The sequence below is a fragment of the Perognathus longimembris genome, chromosome 1 (assembly GCF_023159225.1).
Source record: "Perognathus longimembris pacificus isolate PPM17 chromosome 1, ASM2315922v1, whole genome shotgun sequence".
In the NCBI taxonomy this organism is placed as follows: Eukaryota; Metazoa; Chordata; class Mammalia; order Rodentia; family Heteromyidae; genus Perognathus; species Perognathus longimembris.
In genome coordinates this window covers 81,896,000-81,913,873 of record NC_063161.1, presented here as the reverse complement: position 1 = coordinate 81,913,873, position 17,874 = coordinate 81,896,000, and the positions used below count along the sequence as shown (strand labels likewise).

The 17,874-nt window shown below is 37.2% G+C and overlaps 1 protein-coding gene across 2 annotated transcripts in view; it reads left to right on the top strand.

The window, feature by feature from the left end:
* Fancc (FA complementation group C) overlaps positions 1-17,874 on the top strand; it is a 153,892-nt gene that overhangs the window by 88,276 nt on the left and 47,742 nt on the right. For both annotated transcript variants that reach the window (XM_048331036.1, XM_048331026.1), the window contains one exon: positions 11,617-11,781. In XM_048331036.1, coding sequence (XP_048186993.1) covers positions 11,617-11,781 — 165 coding nt within the window. The remainder of the gene's footprint in view (positions 1-11,616; positions 11,782-17,874) is intronic.

Sequence of the window (17,874 nt, the reverse complement as noted above, 5' to 3'; positions counted from 1 at the left end):
ACTAGGATATACTTTGAATATCTGGAAACCACAAAGAACAAAGAGCCAAGTAGCTTGTAGCAGCACCAGAGAAACTGTGGTAAGGCATACAGGCACCAGAGGAAGCAAAATATTACACGCTAATGAAAAATAAGACAGTAAAAATCTCTAAGTGGGAAATTACATGTACAGACCTGGAGAAGGCACATTCCTAGAGAACCACTAGCTGGGCTGAAAATAAATATTATTCCTTGCTAAAATCCAGTATAGACAGACTAAAAGAGGCGGCTTGATTTTTGGGTGTTTTTTTTTGTTTTTGTTGTTGGGTTTTTTTGGGGGGGAGAGGGCAGTTCTAGGCTTGAACTCAGGGCCTGAGCACTGTTGCTGGCTTCTTTTTGCTCAAGACTAGCACTCTGCTTCTTGAGCTACAGCGCCACTTCTGGCCATTTTCTATATATGTGGTGCTGAGGAATTGAACCCAGGGCTTCATGTATATGAGGCAAGCACTCTTGCCACTAGGCCATATTCCCAGCCCCAGTTTTTTTTTTTTTTTTAACTGTACTTTTTTTTTCTTTTTTGGTACTGGGGATCGAACCCAGGACGTTGCACTTGCTAGGCAAGCGCTTTGCCACTGAGCTACATCCCAGCCCTTTGTCTTTATTTTATGTACAAAACTGTAAAAATAATAAGACACCCACAAAAAGAGGGAGTCATGGCCTAATGCAAGGATTAAATCTCCTCCTCCAAAAAAAACCCCTAAATAAACAGATTTATGAATTAATTACCTGTCAAAGAATTAAAAAAAATATTAAAGAATCTCAGTGTACTACAAGTGCAGCAAACAAGCAAAACGAGGAAAACTGCATAATAAAAGGAGAATATATATATATATATATACACACACATACATATGTATCCCTGTGTATGGAGAGAGAGAGAGAAAGAGAGAGACAGAGAGAGAACTAAACAAATTATTACGCTGCAAAATACAGTAACTGAATTAAAAACTTCACTAGAAGGCACTTAATACCAATCTTGACCAGGCAGAAGAAAGAAGTAAAACTCAAAAAGAGATAATAAGAAATTATCAAGTAAGAGAAAGAAAAAAAATTTGAAGAAATGTGGAAGAATTAGCCTAAAGGACTTATAGAATAAATAAAATGAAAACATATATCCATTACAGGTGTCCCAGAAGATGGACAGGGAGGAGGCCGAGAGGAAGGGGACAGAGGCAAAGGCAGACAAGAGAGCTTATTTGAAGAAATAGTGCTCCCTCCCAGTCACCTCCCCTCCTACCCCCCACCACAAAGAAATCCCAGACTTGAAGAAAGAATTGGAAATCCTGACATGAGAAGTTTGAAAGACTTCAGCTAGGATGAACCCAGAGACCCACACTAAGACACACTGCAATAAAACGATCAGAAGTTAAATCTTCAAAACGTCAAGAAAAAAAAATTAGTGTGTCATGTTCAAGGGAACTCACCTAAAACTGTCAGTGAATTTCTCAATAAAAGCTTTATAGGCTAGATAGGAGCGAGATCATGTATTTAAAACATTACAGGGCCAATAAATAAAACAATAGCCCTCTGCTAACCAAGAATATTGTATCCAGCACAACTTTCCTTCAAAAATGAAAAAGAAGTCTGGGAATGATGTTGCACTTCTTCAGTCCCTATTGGGGCATCTGAATTTCAAACCGGTTTGTGCCACATAGTGAGCTCAGCATAAAATCATACAAAAATACAGTGTTCCCTTGTAAAGTACATATGTAGACAAATATAAAAACTGGTAATATTGTAATGGGGGTTCATAAATCACTGTTTCTGGAGGGGTCTTATGCTTGCTAAGCATATGCTTTTGCATTTAAGACATGTTCCCAGCCCTGTAAATCAACTTGTTTTGCACTGGTGCTGTGACTTGAATTTACACCCTTGCATTCTTGCTTGGTGTTTTTTGCTCAAAGCTGGTGCTCTGAAACCTGACCCATAGACCCACTTCCTGCTTTTTGTTGGTTGATTGGAGATAAGAGTCTCAGAAATATGTCTGTCCTAGGTGGCTTTGAACTGTGATCCTCAGATCACAGCCTCCTTTGTAGCTAGGATTACAGACATGACCACTGCCTAGCCACATATCACTTTTAATTCTGATACAGAAGTTAAAAGATAAAGACAAAAATAACTCTTAAGTTAATGAATATCAGAAGTTGTAATTTATGGCAATGACAAAGTGGGGAGAAGATTTAAATGAATGTTTTTTATTTGAGATGAATCATTATCAGTTTAAAATAGGTTATTATAACACTAAGATGTTTTATGTGAACCTCATGGTAACAGTAAAGAAAACTTCAGAAAGCGCACAAAAGAAAGTGAGAAGGCAATAAAAACAGGTCACTGCAAAATAATAGTAATAATAATAATAACAATAATAAATGCAACACAAGAGAAGGCAGCAAGAAAAGAACAAAATAATGATGTGGTAGGAAAAAAATCCTGGCAAAATGACAGTAATCTTTAATTCATCACTTTTTTTTTGAGCTATTGGGGTTTGAACTCAGTTTCATCTTTGCTAGTCCAGTATTCTTCCTCTGAGTCACATCTGCAGCCCTTTACTGCATTGGTTATTTTTGAGATAGGATCTTGCATCCTATTTAGGCCCATGTGTGAACTTTAATACTCCGTTTTTACTTCTTCCGTAGCTGAAATGAGGCATGCACCACCATGCCCAACTTCTTCATTTAGATGGAATCTTACAAACTTTTCTGCTCTGGCTGGTCGAGAACTGTGATCTTCCTGATCTTAGTTTCCCATGTAGCTAGAATAACAAGCATATGCCATTGCCCCACCTATTGGTTGAGAAATGGTATCATGACTTTTTTGTCTAGGCTGTCCTTGATCCTGGCTGATCTCTGCCTCTCAAGTAGGTAACATAAGAAATTTGAACTACTGGTTCCCTAACTTCTGTCACTAATTACTTTAAATTTAGTTAAGACCATTTCAAAAGATGTACAGTGCCTAATTAGATAATATAAGTGGATCAGCAAAAAGATTGTGCACTATAATCAAGTTCGGTTAATTTCAGGGATGCAAGAGTGGTTCATCTACACACAAATCAATACATGTAATATATCATATAAACGGGACCAAGACCTAAAATCCCATGATTGTCTCAATTAATACAGAAAAGGCTTTGACAAAATTCTTATAGAAGTAAAGGTCTTCTACAAAGAAAAATATAAGACCTTAAAGAAATTGAAGACAGCAGCAAATCGAAAGACCTTCCATGTTGATTGACTAGCAGAATTAAGATTATGAAATTGGCCATACTAGTAAAAGCAGTTTACAAATTCAGTGCAATACATGTCAGAATCCTAATATCATTCCTCACTGAATTAGAAAAATCGATATAAAAATTTATTCAGAGACATACAAGACCCCAAAAAGGAAAAGTATTAAAAAGAGCACCACTGGGTTTATAACATCTGGACAGATTGCTGCTGTTTTTTTTTTGTTTTTGTTTTTGTTTTTGTTTTTTCCCAGTCCTGGGCTTTGATCTCAAGGCCTGAGCACTGTCCCTGGCTTTTTTTGCTCAAAGCTAGCACTCTGCCACTTCAGCCACAGTGCCACTTCTGGCCATTTTCTGTGTATGTGGTGCTGGGGAATCAAACCCAGAGCTTCCTGTATAAGAGGCAAGCGCTCTTGCCACTAGGCCATATTCCCAGCCCTGCTGCTGTTACAGTAGGCCAACATAGTCTTCCTGGCTGCCAAACATTCACATGCTTCTTGAATTTACTTGTAATACATAACTTTAAGTGTTTCCTATAATCTCTTTGGACTGTGATATTTGCCTTCCAAAAGATCCACTCAACTAATGCTTGAAGATTTTGTCATGTATGTATTTGTTTGGTGGAACTAGAGCTTTGAACTTAGGTCTTCACACTTGCTAGGCACATACTCTTACTACTGAGCTCCTCCAATCTTAGTATCTACTTGTTATTTTTCAGATAGGGTTTCTCTTTCTGCTATGACTCATACCTGGGAACAGTCCACTTATGTTAGGCTTCCCTGAGCTCGGAAATCAGGAACATGCCACTATGTCCAGCTCTTCATTAAGAAAGAATTAAAGGTTTGGGGTTTTTTTTTGTTTTGTTTTTTGTTTTGCCTAGGCTGCCTTCAAACCACAATTGCAAATATCTAGGATTACAGGCCTGAGCCACCAGCATCTGGCTAATATTATATATTTATGTATAAAAAGACATAATTTCTAGGATTGGGGGTAAAAAGGTCATGCAGGGCATTTGTGTGCTTAGTTCATCACTTGATTCTCCTACATTTTATTTCCATCTTACTTTCTCTTGCCATTCTTCGTAGATAGGTCTTACACCTCAGTCTTCAGAAAATGTCCAATTTTCTGCATCAATAAAAACTACTCATAAGTATAATCCTCAAGACTTGGTGTATACTTAGCACCCCAGGCATAGGGGTATGGAATCTTTCAATATTTATAACATTTTTGCAGATTGTTCTTAATGCACACCAAAGTTTGAGGAAAATTTCTCTGTACTACTTTCTCTGATAACTACATATCAATGCCTTGTAAAACTGTCAGAATAACTTGAAGTGACATGATACAATTCTATAATGAAATTCTGAAAAGTACTATTGGTGTCGCTGTAATATCTTCATAAATAGTGACGCTCTCTAAGAGACAATTTTTGGTTGAACTAAACATAGTGGTCAGCTTCTTACATGTGAAGTTTTTCTTCTCAAATATTTACCTTTTCTGAAATGTACTTCTCATTCTTTACCACATTGCTAAATGGCAGATGCCCCTTCAGCATTTACTTTCCACAGTACTCTACTCTCTTGCACTAGCGCATCACCAAGGTGCATTTAGATCTAAGATTAATGAATATGATTTTGAACCCTTCTTCTAAGCTGGTAAACAAAAAGACATTTAGCCTGAGTTTTAAATACCTTGAATTTCTAGAATATATGAGCAAACTGAGATAAGAGAGGGGAGTTGTAGATGTGTGTTTGTGTGTGTCAGTGGATGGCTTTTCATGTATGTATTTTGCTTACAACTTTAGCAGACTATTTTACAAAGTCAAATGGATGTTTGTGAAATTGAGTGGGGGTATTCAATGTTCATTTAGAATCAGAAATACAAAAGCAGCAAAAACAGCCGTGGAGATCTTGCCTCTCATCCTTGACTCATCTATCCGACTCCCTGGGAGACTGTAGGTGTAAGTTACCTCTCAGTTTCTGAAAAGAGAGAATGAGGAGAGGTGAAGACAGTATCTAGTGACTGGACAGGTGAGAGAGGCAGGAGGACAGCCCTAAAGATTATGGGCTGTGGGTTGGATCTCCTAACAAGACTGAAAAAGGCCTAAGATATTTCTCCTAAAATTTTTTTTAAAGCCTTGTGTAACTTAGTGCTTGAGTTTACCAAAATGTAGGCATGCCAGTTGGTAGCCTTTTGCAGGGCTTCAAGGTGCTTACAGTCTTCTCAGCCCCTGCCTGAAACTTGTCAGAGTCTGGAGATCCACGTTAAGGAAAGAACAGTGTAGCACTTTCCAGACTGTGTGATAGTAAGCATTAGAGTTAGACTTAATGGCAGAGCAGCACTCCAAATGATTTCTATACAAGAACAGCTGTAGAAGGTTCAACGTTAACCATATATTGCTGGAAGCATCCTTCCTGTGTAGTGGTGCTTTCTGCAGGAACCATGGACTACACAGTTAACTGCTTAGAAAGTCCAGAGTATTGCTTCTTCTGGTGCTTTGTAGCAACGAGTGGGACAATATTTAAACATCCTGTCACTGAATTGTTGATTTTACTTAGTGGCACTTGATACTGTATTTAAGACATTTTGACAAAGCTACCAGGCCTCTACAAACAATGCAAACAGAAACCAAATCAGATTAGAGGTATTTTTTTTTTCCTGACTGTCCATGCATCTAAAATTATGAGATATTTTCTATATTTTTATGAGTTATTTAAATCTTTTGAAATGAACTTTACAATTCAAAAAGTAAAAAATAAATAAATAATAATTCTCCCTCCAGAAGGAAGAAAACTAGAAAATCAGCCTGGCATTGTTGTATGGCTTTTAAAGTTAGAGGGCTTGTTGCTGTTGAACTTGATAAGTCCTGAAAGGAAATACCCCACATTTAGGGGTTTATCAAAAAGTTTGTATACCACTATAGTTTTTTCTGATTCAATTAAAAATTACATATTTAAAATATGTAGATAACTTCATGTATGTAAGAGAAAGTTATAGAATTTTATACTTTTCATCACTAATAACAGCAACAACTACATTGGTATGTTTGGGATCTCTCTTTGAAATATCCCAGTGCTGTTCTACCACCTGATGTCATGAACTCCTGAAGACAATTTCATACATTTGGTTGGTTTTTCACTAGAGAACTGTGGAGCTATGGAATATGTAGTCTTACACAGAACTTTAGGTTCTAAGTTTTGTTTTTCTTTTTGTTAGTCATGGGGCTTGAACACAGGGACTGGGCACTGTCCCTGAGCTCTTTTGCTCAAGGCGAGAGCTCTGCCACTCTGAGCCACAGCTCTACTTCCTGGTTTTGTTTTGTTTTTTAATGGATGGCAAATACAACTTTCTGGGTTTAGCTCTGAAAAATAAGATTTTGAACTACTCCTCAAAAGCATGTGACATCCAGTTGCTTTGTCAATTAATCTTCTGGTAAGTGTAAACAGATTCAGTAGAAGAGGTTAAATTTCCATGAAAAACTTATAGGGTCTCAATACATCTAGCAAGTATCTTGAAAAAAGATACTGTAATGAATTCTAAAATTATTTGGCAAAAGCAAAAAAGGAAAATATAAAGGGTAAAACACACTCAACAGCAAATTGGGAATGTGGCTAATGTGTCATTCTCCTAGCACAGATATCTCATAGGTCTTAGTAAATTCAATGAGGAAGTTTTTCATCATATCATAAATTTACATTCACTTAGAATAACCTAAACCACAAATGAAATCCACTTCCATTTCATCCTTCCCTATGTTTCTAGCTGAGGTACCCATGTGGCAATCCTGTAGTTAACTTGGCTCAATGACAAGGATTTGTCCATGTATTTTAAAACAATAAGCATCTGTAACAAAGAAACAATTAAGAGGTTCAGTGTGGTACAAATGAAGTTTTCCCCCCCAGATATAAAGAGTTATCTATCAGCTAATATTGTCCTGTAGACTTTAATAAGAATCTAGTGAGTTTAGACACAGAATGATTGACAACAACTTCCAAATAATTAATGGCTAGTTAACAGGTAATATCTATATCTACAGTACCCCCAAATCCTCTATTTCCTGTGCTAGGAATTTGACTCACAGGTCAAGATCAAATTGTTTAATTGATGGAGAAGAATTTGATCTAAAGGAATAAATGGTCCCCTCATTCTTTTTTTTTTTTTTTTTTTTGGCCAGTCGTGGGCCTTGGACTCAGGGCCTGAGCACTGTCCCTGGCTTCTTCCCGCTCAAGGCTAGCACTCTGCCACTTGAGCCACAGCGCCGCTTCTGGCTGTTTTCTGTATATGTGGTGCTGGGGAATCGAACCTAGGGCCTCGTGTATCCGAGGCAGGCACTCTTGCCACTAGGCTATATCCCCAGCCCTCCCCTCATTCTTGGACATGGGAAGAAGGTAGTTCAGAAATGCCTTTGGGCTCATAGTTTGGCTTGGTTTGCATTCACTGCAGTTCACAGGCTGGATTGAATAATTTGCAGTCTCTCAGTTCTGATATGCACAGATTAACCATAATGATCCAGCTTCTGTTTTGTTTTGTTTTGTTTTGTTTTGTTTTGTTGGAGTGAGGGTTGCCAGTACTGGGGTCCAAATTTGGCCTTGCACTCTCAATGTACTTGCTCACAAATGCTCACCTCTTTAGTCCTATCTCCAGCTTAGTTGCTGGTTAATTGGAGATAGAATCTGTAAGACTTTTCTACCTGGAATGGGTTTGAATGAAGATCCTCATCTCAGTCTCACAAATAGCTAGGATTACAGGCTTGAGCCACCAGCAACTAGCCCAGCTTCTGTTTTGTGTCACCTCTTGGTATGTATGTATACCTAAAACATTGAGTTGTATCAAAACAAATGTAAAGCCAAGTACAGGACTGAGACAATGGACTTGTATTTGACCTAATTTATATGGCATAATCAATTTGGAAATAATTATTTCAGTTCCTTTTACTAAATATGTAACAATTTCCTATCAACTCCTTGACAGTTCAGTACATCTGAAAGATAATTGTTCAGTTAATCCAAGTGATCAGATGAAGAGTGTAAATAAGCTGCGTGCTGGTACCTGTAACCCTAGCTACTCAGGAGGCTGAGATCTGAGGATTACAGTTTGAAGCCAGCGTGGGCAGAAAAGTCCCTGTGAGACCCTTATCTAAAATTTCCAACTCCAAAACTGAAAGTTGCGCTGTGGCTCAGAGTAGTACAGCACTAGCTTTGAGCAAAACTGCTCAGGACAGTGCCCAGGCCCAGAGTTCAAGCCCATGACAGACCCAAAAAAATGAAAGTGCATATAGTTCTCAGGAGATCAATATAATCAACTAAAAGTGGGGAAAGCACAGAATGATGTTGTTTTTGTTTTTTAAAAAGAGGTGTTACTCTAGAGGGGAATAAATAGTAAAAAGCAAAAACAAAAAACTTAAGCTGATTAAAGGTGATTAACTTTTCTTGAACTGCTTGTGCTGTTTTATAAATAAGAACTTGAAACAGGAAATAACTCATTTATTATAAATATTTTCCTTTCGTTTTCAGTATTTTACTGGCCAACATTCTATTTTTTTAAGTTTAACCGTAAAATAATTCTGACATATAGACAATCTGTATGCTCATCACTCAAATTTTATCATACTACATTTTATTACTATTTGATCACTTTAAGGAACTAAAGTGTTTCAGGGACAATTGTAATGCATCTTTTTCTCATTCCATTTCTTCTATTTCCCAGTAGTGTAGTGAGTACCTGCAAGAAGTTGGTGTAAAATCTGTCATGTTTTAACACTTTTACTCTGTGTGTGTATAATGTTAATGTTTCAAATTTTTCTATGGTGTGGATGTCTTTGTAACTTTCTTTATGCATTATGATATTTTGAGATTTGTATATTTGGATAGTATAAATCTAGTTCATTTTAACTGCCATATATCTTCCATTCTGAAAATGAGCCATCACTTATTTGTATTTTCATTTCTGTATAAGTGAACAAAATAGAATCCTCTTTCTACACGTGTTTTAAGTCTTTAACCATGAAAAGTAAAGGGAGCATGGTGCTACCGATTGCTTTCCAAAATACTTGTACCTTTTTATTATGTCTGTATTAGCAGAGTTCTCTTTTGTCCAGAATCTGATACATGTCCCACTCACTTTATAGTATTCATTGAGTAGCACATTGACCATCTGAAGAATTAGTTAGGTTCAAAAGTGATTGCCATTCCAGGCACTAGTGTTTTATGCCTATAGTCCTAGCTACTCAGGAGGCTGAGATCTGAGGATTGTGGTTTGAAGCCTGTCCAGGCAATGCCAAGAGACTAAAGTTAGAAGTAGATGTGTGGCTCTAGTGGTAGAGCACCAGCCTTGAGTGAAAAAAAACAAAACAGGCAAGAGTATGAGGCTCTTAGTTCAAGCTCCAGTATAAGTATCCAAGAGAAAAAGTGAGTGGGACGGTGATTTCCTTTGAGAGAAATTAATTTAGGAAATATAACTAGAAATTCAGGTTACCTATGCACTCTATGGGTAACTATTAAATTGGAGTAACTCAGATGTAAACAATCTGTTTTCATACACACCTGTGTGCACACACACACAGAAGTGATTGCCTCACAAGATCGGAAAATGGGAGTGGGTGTACCCTCTATATTTTCTAAACGTTTAGGACCCATTTAGCTATTTAATGTAGTTGCCTCTATAAATTTTATTAATGCAAAACTAAGTTAAAAATGAATTCCAGGAAATGGGAACAAGAAAAAAAACACAACCCGAGTCGAAGAAATGAATATGTGAGGCTCTGCAGTAGCCCCCAAGGTTTCTCTGATTTCTTCCCCCTTCACTGTGATAGATACATTTGCTTCATTTTCCTGTTTAGATACTTGAGACATTCATATTTACTCTTTGTCAGTTTGTAGCATTTTTCTCCCAGTTATGTTCATGGCTTGTCTGTACTTATCCTTTGCTCAAGTTTTACTTTCCCACAAATTCCCAGCACTCCTCTACCAGTCATGACACTGTCACTTTATTCTTATTCTCTCTATTAGACTTTGTTATCTTTCTTTCTGAATCATAAACACCTCAGAGCCTTGAATATAGTAAGTGGTAAATACATATTCATTGTATAAATAGGACAAATAAATATACACTAACTTAAATTCATTGAGTCTTACAGATTATCAGATTAAAGCAATGTAAAAAAATTGTCTATCAAATCAGAAAGAAATAAAATGGATAATATCACTAGGATAGAAGATTGAAAAGAAAATTAGTATATCTTTTGGGAAAAGAAATGTTCAAATTGTCATATATAGGCATGTGCGAGAATACAGTCTGACCACCTCTTATAATAGCAAAATATTAGAAACAACCCAACTGCTTATTGATACACAATTATAGAATATACATATTTTAATAATAGGAAGCAAGTTTAAAACAGCAAGGAATAATTACATGGTCAGTATTGTGCATTTGTGTTTCATAAAACTCAAGTCTAAATTTCTATATTTATGATTATATATGAAAATATTACAGGATGATCTAATAGCATATACCCAGAACTTTAATTTTACTAATCTCCAGATGTTTGTATATTTCTTTTTGTATATTTCTGTATTTTCTGTATATTTCTGTATTTTTGTACATTTTGTACATATTTTTGTATATTTCTATTTCTTTCTTCTCTCTCTATTTATCTCTTTTTGATACTGGTCCTGGCCTTGAACTCAGGGCCTGGGTGCTGCGCTTGAGCTTCTTTTACTCAAAGCTAGCACACTACCACTTGAGCCATAGCTCTACTTCTGGCTTTTATTTTTTAAATTTTTTTTATTTTTGTAGTTTAGAGTCTCACAGACTTTCCTGCCTTGGCTGGCTTTGAATTGCGATCTTCAGATCTCAACTTCCTTGGGTAGCTAAGGTTACAAGCTGAGAGCCACTGGCACCAGCTCAACATCTATTTCTATACAATATGTATAAAGAATTGTCCTTAGGTGCTAAGAACAGAGTTGTGAGCAAGCTAGGAAAAAAACGAAGATGGCCCCAGAAAGCTCTGTTTGAGCAGTAGGACCCAGTCCCTAAACAATGCACAAGTCAGCACTACAGAGGAAAGTGAAGAAGTGTTGACCAGTGGAGCTCTTGATTGTAAAACACATTTTATAAACTTTTACTGCCTGGTACTCTAATGACTGGTGTCATGTAGCTTGTGAGCTCTTAAAATATGATTGGTGCAACTGAGGTACTTTCATTGTATTCTTTTCGATGAATTTAAATTGCTCTGTATAATGTAGGGAGCAGTCATAGTGTATGAGCTGTCATCAACCAAGGCAGAAGACTTTTTATGTCTTTAATTACATGTGGATCTCAGATTTGGGTAATGGTTTCTTGTTTCTCCTATAGAATGGCTCCTGACCGAATAACATCTCTGTCACAAGTTTGTGTCCCACTTGTTACTCTGCCTGAATTTGAACCCCTGGTGGAGGCGCTGCTCACTTACCATGGACATGAACCTCAGGAAATCCTCTGGCCTGAGTTCTTTGAAGCTGTAAATGAGGCCTTTTTGCAGTAAGTGGTATCCATTATTCTATCATCTGGCTTCATTTTTCCTTTACATGAGATGTTCCAGTATGTTGGAAGTGATGTACAAGAATGGTTTTCTATCTCCTTTTACACTCTTGAATATTTTTGAAAAATCCCAAGGAACTTTTAAAATATGAGTTATACTTAATATTTTCCATAGGTGAAAGTAAAACAAATCTTAAAGATACTTATTGGGTTTGGGTACAGCTTAGTTGTAGAGTACTTGCCTGACATGAGGCATTGGTTTGATCCCTAATAACACACTCACAAAAATTACTTCATTTGAAAATAATGGTATATGTTATATTCCAATAGAAAAGAATTGTTTGGAAAGAACAGCATTGCTTATATATATATTTGCAAGTTTTATTGTCTGGCTGAAGACAGCTGGATTCTTAAGTTTGTTTCTGCTTTTGTTCTGGTGGGATATGTTCTTCTGGCTAAAATAGCCAGTCCCATTCAGATACATGTTTGGGAAAGCTAGTAGTGTTGTACTCCATCTCAGATTGTTATGGATATTCTGCTGTAATGTTTCACTAAGATTTTTTTTGACCATTTTTTGTTACTTGGTGTGAAATATGAGTTTATATCCAGTAACTTTTCATACTGTTACATTGGCCTTGTTTGCATTATTTTAGATCTTTTGCTTTTGTATGATCTTGTAAGCATGGTTCCTCTGGAAAGTCTTCATTCATTAATGTATGCAGATCTCCCAAACACTGACATATTTCACTATGCAGCATGGAAATGTGCTCATTACTATCATCAGTTATCACTGATATCATCAGACCACTGATCTCATCAGTTTGGAAAGCTGTGAAGCTCATGTTGGTGGACATAAGTTTCCCAAGGTTATAATAATCTTAGAATAAGCTCAAGTATCATAGTCCACAAATTCTGTCATTGACTATGTCACTTTGCTGGTTTTTGACTCTGTTTTTTTTTTGTGTGTGTGTGTGTGTGATATTAGTTCTAAAATTGGATTTGAGAACTTTACACTTGTTAGGCAGGTGCTGTTTTTCTCTGGTTATTTTTAAGATAAAGCCTCAGTTTTTGCCTGAATTGCTTTGGATGGATTATTCACGTATCCCACCATAGCTGGGCTGATAGTCATATGCCACCAGGCTAGCCTTTTCTGTTGAGATGGAGTCTCATGAGTTTTTATTGCCCAGGCTAGCCTCAATCCTCTTTGTCTCTGACTCCTGAATGGTTAAGATTATGTCTGTGAGCCACCTGTGTAACCTTAGCCACCTGTATCCAACGTCAGAATTTTTAAGGTACTCTCCAGGGTAACAATTTTTTTTTTTTGTGCCAGTCCTGGGCCTTGGACTCAGGGCCTGAGCACTGTCCCTGGCTTCTTTTTGCTCAAGGCTAGCAGCACTCTACCACTTGAGCCACAGCGTCACTTCTGGCCATTTTCTGTATATGTGGTGCTGGGGAATTGAACCCAGGGCCTCATGTATACAAGGCAAGCACTCTTGCCACTAGGCCATATTCCCAGCCCCAGGGTAACAATTTAGTTCAATCAATATTCACTGGGACCAAGGTAGGCCAAGAAGATCCCCAGAGGGATCTCAGATTGTGTAGTGAGTTCATGATATTGCAAAAAAGAATTTTTGCTGGTGGCTCCTGCCTATAATCCTAGCTAATCAGGAGGCTGAGATCTCAGGGTCAGTGTTTGAAGCCAGGCAGGAAAGCCTTAGAGACTTATCTCCAATTAATCATACACACACACACACACACACACACACACACACACACACACACACACACACACAAAGCTGAAAGTGGAATTGTGGCTCAAGTGATAAAGTGCTACCTTGAGCACAAAAGTTCATGGACATTGCCTAGGTCCTGAGTTCATGCCCAGTATCACACACACACACACACACACACACACACACACACACACACACACGGACACACACGGACACACGGACACATTGAGGTGGTTATTAGTAAGGCACAGAAAAAGTATCTTAATTTCTTGAACAACGGATATTTATGCAGAAAAAGTAAGTTAGAAATTTGGTTTAAACCTTTCTGAGGATAGGTGTTCTCCTTTGCCCTGACTAGCTGGTGTACTTCATTTTTGCTGCTATGCTGTTTTGACATATCAATTTTACCTACAGATCTGATTCGCTTACATTCGGGTCATTGTATCATAGATATCTGAGCATCCCTTTAAACAAAGGAAGAGTTTTATTAGGTGCTCTTCATGAAGATAAATATTTTTCCTTTGCAAACACTTTTGTGAACCAAGGAGTCATTTTATCAAGTGTTTTGTTACAGAATTAGTGTCTTTCTTTAAGCTATTCTTGCCTAGTTCCCAGAGTGTAATAATCATTTAGGTGAATAGGCAAGGTTACAGATAGAGTCGCCTCTTTTTACTATATGCCGTAGCTTAGTGAGGAGTGAGAGCCAAGGAGAAAGGCACCTGAGTTCCTAATCAAGTTAGTATTAACAATGTGCTTTTCCTTGTTTCTGGTTTTCAATTCCCATGCCTCATTTCTTCTAACCTGTCCTGCCTCAAATATTTTATAGTTATTCATCAAACATTCTTGTGGCTCAGTATGTTAGCTTTCCCGTGAGGGTGTGACAGCAAGTCCCACTAGATTTAGAGATTCTATTGTAAGGCTGGAGTACAGTTCTGTTAGGGCAGTATTAGTGGTCACAGCTGCTTTTAAATCATTTAATTCTTTTTTGCTTAGACTCTAAATGATTGTTTTCAAGTTGATGCTGCATTCAACTTACCCAATAACAGTATTTAAAACATTCTTTTGCATAAGACACAAACAGGTAAATTACTAGCATCTGTAAATCAAAGGAAAGAACAACTTTCCTCATATTTTTGCTTTTATTTATATTTTAGCCCACCTTCTCTGCAGTTAATGACTCTGCCTCATGAATCAGAGAATTCTCTGATAAGGCAGTTTCATTTCCTGATAAGATAACTGTAGTATGAGAACGTGTACCTTTTTTTTAAAAAAAATCATCGATGGTAGTGCTAAGGTTTTATCTTTGGTCCCCCTTGCGCTTGCTGGGCAAGTGCTTTACCATGTTAGCACACCTAGAAGTCCTTTTTTTTATTCCCCTAGGCCAGCTTTGGAACTATAGTCCTCATACTTAATGTTTCTTGTGTATTGGAATGACAGGCTACATCATTATGCCTGACTTGTTTGTTGATATTGGGGGGAGGGAATATTCCTGTAAAATTCTTGCTTGGGCTTGTCTCAAAGTCAGTCTTCCAATCTATGTCTCCTAAATTGCCAAGATTCCAGATATGTGCCACCATGTCTAGCCTAAGAAGGAATATTTAATCCTCCCTTTTAAGGCCAGGAATTTCTTGTTAATAAAATACTGTTACATAAAAAACTGATAAATTCTAAGCCATCAAACCTATGCATTAAAACATATAATTAAAATAGACATTGTATTTATATAAATATATTTAATGTAAAAATTGTCTCTATATAACATAAAATTAAAAGAATTCAGATAAAATTTAAAAAGGCTTTTAAAAGTTTTAAAACATGTTACTAAAAATACTGTTTCTTGTTATATTTCCATGTAGGCATAGGAGAAGTAGAAAATTTTAAAGTATTTGTTTTTGAGATAGTGGAATTACAGACATGACATTAGCTATAACCAAAGATAGTAAAGGCATAGGAAAAGAAAAAAGAATAAACTTAATTTAGTCTCTGGAAAGTATGCAAATTTACATCTTCAAAATACTGCAATTTTTTTTCATTTTGATAAATATTATTTTATTTAAGCAGAGGCACATAGGTATCACACCTTTGTGTTTCTCCTCTGAGAGAATTCTTCTTTGGTCTCACTGTGTGTGATTGCCTAGGTACCTTAAGTTTTTTTAAGAACATGAAAACCTACTAGTGTCTGATCCATTGAGTGTCAGAGAAATAAAATTATCAGATGCCATGTTGCCTCGATATGATTCCACTGTACACATATATTTAGCAGGAAAGGAAAAAGTGTTGAATGTCATTTTATTGTTTGTATGCAAACAGTTGTGGCCTCACAGAACCCTTGAAGAGTCATAGTTTCCCTGTATCAAGGGAAACCACAGGGTTTTGTGGACCCCAGAGTGAGGATTGTTATATGTTAGAAGTTAGAGGGCTGGGGATATGGCCTAGTGGCAAGAGTGCCTGCCTCGGATACACGAGGCCCTAGGTTCGATTCCCCAGCACCACATATACAGAAAACCGCCAGAAGCGGTGCTGTGGCTCAAGCGGCAGAGTGCTAGCCTTGAGCGAGAAGAAGCCAGGGACAGTGCTCAGGCCCTGAGTCCAAGGCCCAGGACTGGCAAAAAAAAAAAAAAAGAAGTTAGAAAAATATATAGTTTTTTCTTCATGAGAATTTCACCTTGGTATATCAGTTTCCAGATACTGTTACATAAGATCCAAAATTCCATTATGTCAAAATGATATTCAGCTGGGAATGTGGCTTAGCGGCAGAGTGCTTGCCTAGCATGCATGAAGCCCTGGGTTCAATTCCTCAACATCACATAAACAGAAAGAGCTGGAAGTGACACTGTGGCTCAAGTGGTAGAGTGGTAGAGTGCTAACCTTGAGCAAAAAGAGGCCAGTGACAGTGCTCAGGCCCTGAGTCCAAGCCCCAGGACTGGCAAAAAACAAAACAAAACAAAAATGATATTCAAAGTATTAATTCAAAATAGAGTTGATGTTACTTTCTTTATTCAGAAAGTTTCCCTTTTTATTGTACATATTCATGTGTTACAGTGTGATATTTGAACTCAGGACCTAGGACTGTTAGGCAAGAGCTCTACCATTTGAACCATGCCCCAAGCCCAGGTTATGGTAATTTAATGCATACATACAAATGTATGAAGATTATTGATGTGATTCTAAATTGCTTTTTATAAACCTTAATTTTTTTGCTAAAGTACTTTTAAAATGTTTTGTTGATGTACTTTGCATTCTTCAATTCTGGTTGTTTTTTGTTTTTTGCCAGTCCTGGGGATTGAACTCAGAGCCTGGGCACTGTCCCTGAGCTTCTTTTTCCTGAAGGCTAGTACTCAACCACTAAGCCACATTCCCAGCCCTCAATTCTGTTTTTTAAATGGTTTTAGAAATAAACTGGAGAATTGCTTTGTGTACAGACCCTTCCTTATTCTTGTGTACATTAAAGAAACAACTGTAATTTCACTAGTACATCTGAAAATTCATACTCGTTCCTTATCATCCTCCCATGTCTCCTAGGAATTAAATTCTCCAGGCTCTTTGACAATTTTTCTTTCAGTCTGTTAAAATCAGAGTTTAAAGCCCACATAATGCATTTGGCTGTAGATTCCCTTGCATCTTTTTCAATCTGTAAGCTGTTTTTTGTTGAAATAATAGTGTTGTTTTTCTCTTGGGTTATAAAGCATTTGAACCATCTTGGGTGCAGTGATAAAGTGCACAAACACTCACCTGGCTCCTTGCAGACTTCAGATGCTCCTCACGCTATAAATTGAGGGCCATGCAGAAATGCCCCTCAATTTCTATACACAGTTGAGCCTATATGGCTTTTGCTTTGGCCTATCATATAGCATATATTCATGTCTTGGTACAATTGTTTTAGTAGTAGAGTCTAAAATGCTTAATATAAAACCAGGCCGCATTCCTCCTCATTTCTCCACTCTTTTAGCTTAGTATATATGTATGTATGTATGTATGTATGTATGTATGTATGTATGTATGTATGTCTGTGTGCTTTTCTGTGTGCTTTTTTATGCATTCTTGCTTGCTCTGTCTTCCACTTAAACTTTGAAACAAATGTGTTTGGCTCCAGGAAAAGATACCTAGTGTTATTTGGAGAGAGATACCTGTGGAGTATATAGATATTCTTAGTAAGAGCTGCATCTTTGTGATATTGAGGCTTTCTGTCAACCTGTCCAAAAGCATATCTATCTGCATTTTTTTAGCTTGACTTTTGTGATCTTGGAGAAGCATTTTATATATTTCCCACAGAAACAGGGCTGGGAATATGGCCTAGTGGCAAGAGTGCTTGCCTCCTACACATGAAGCTCTCGGTTTGATTCCCCAGCACCACATATAT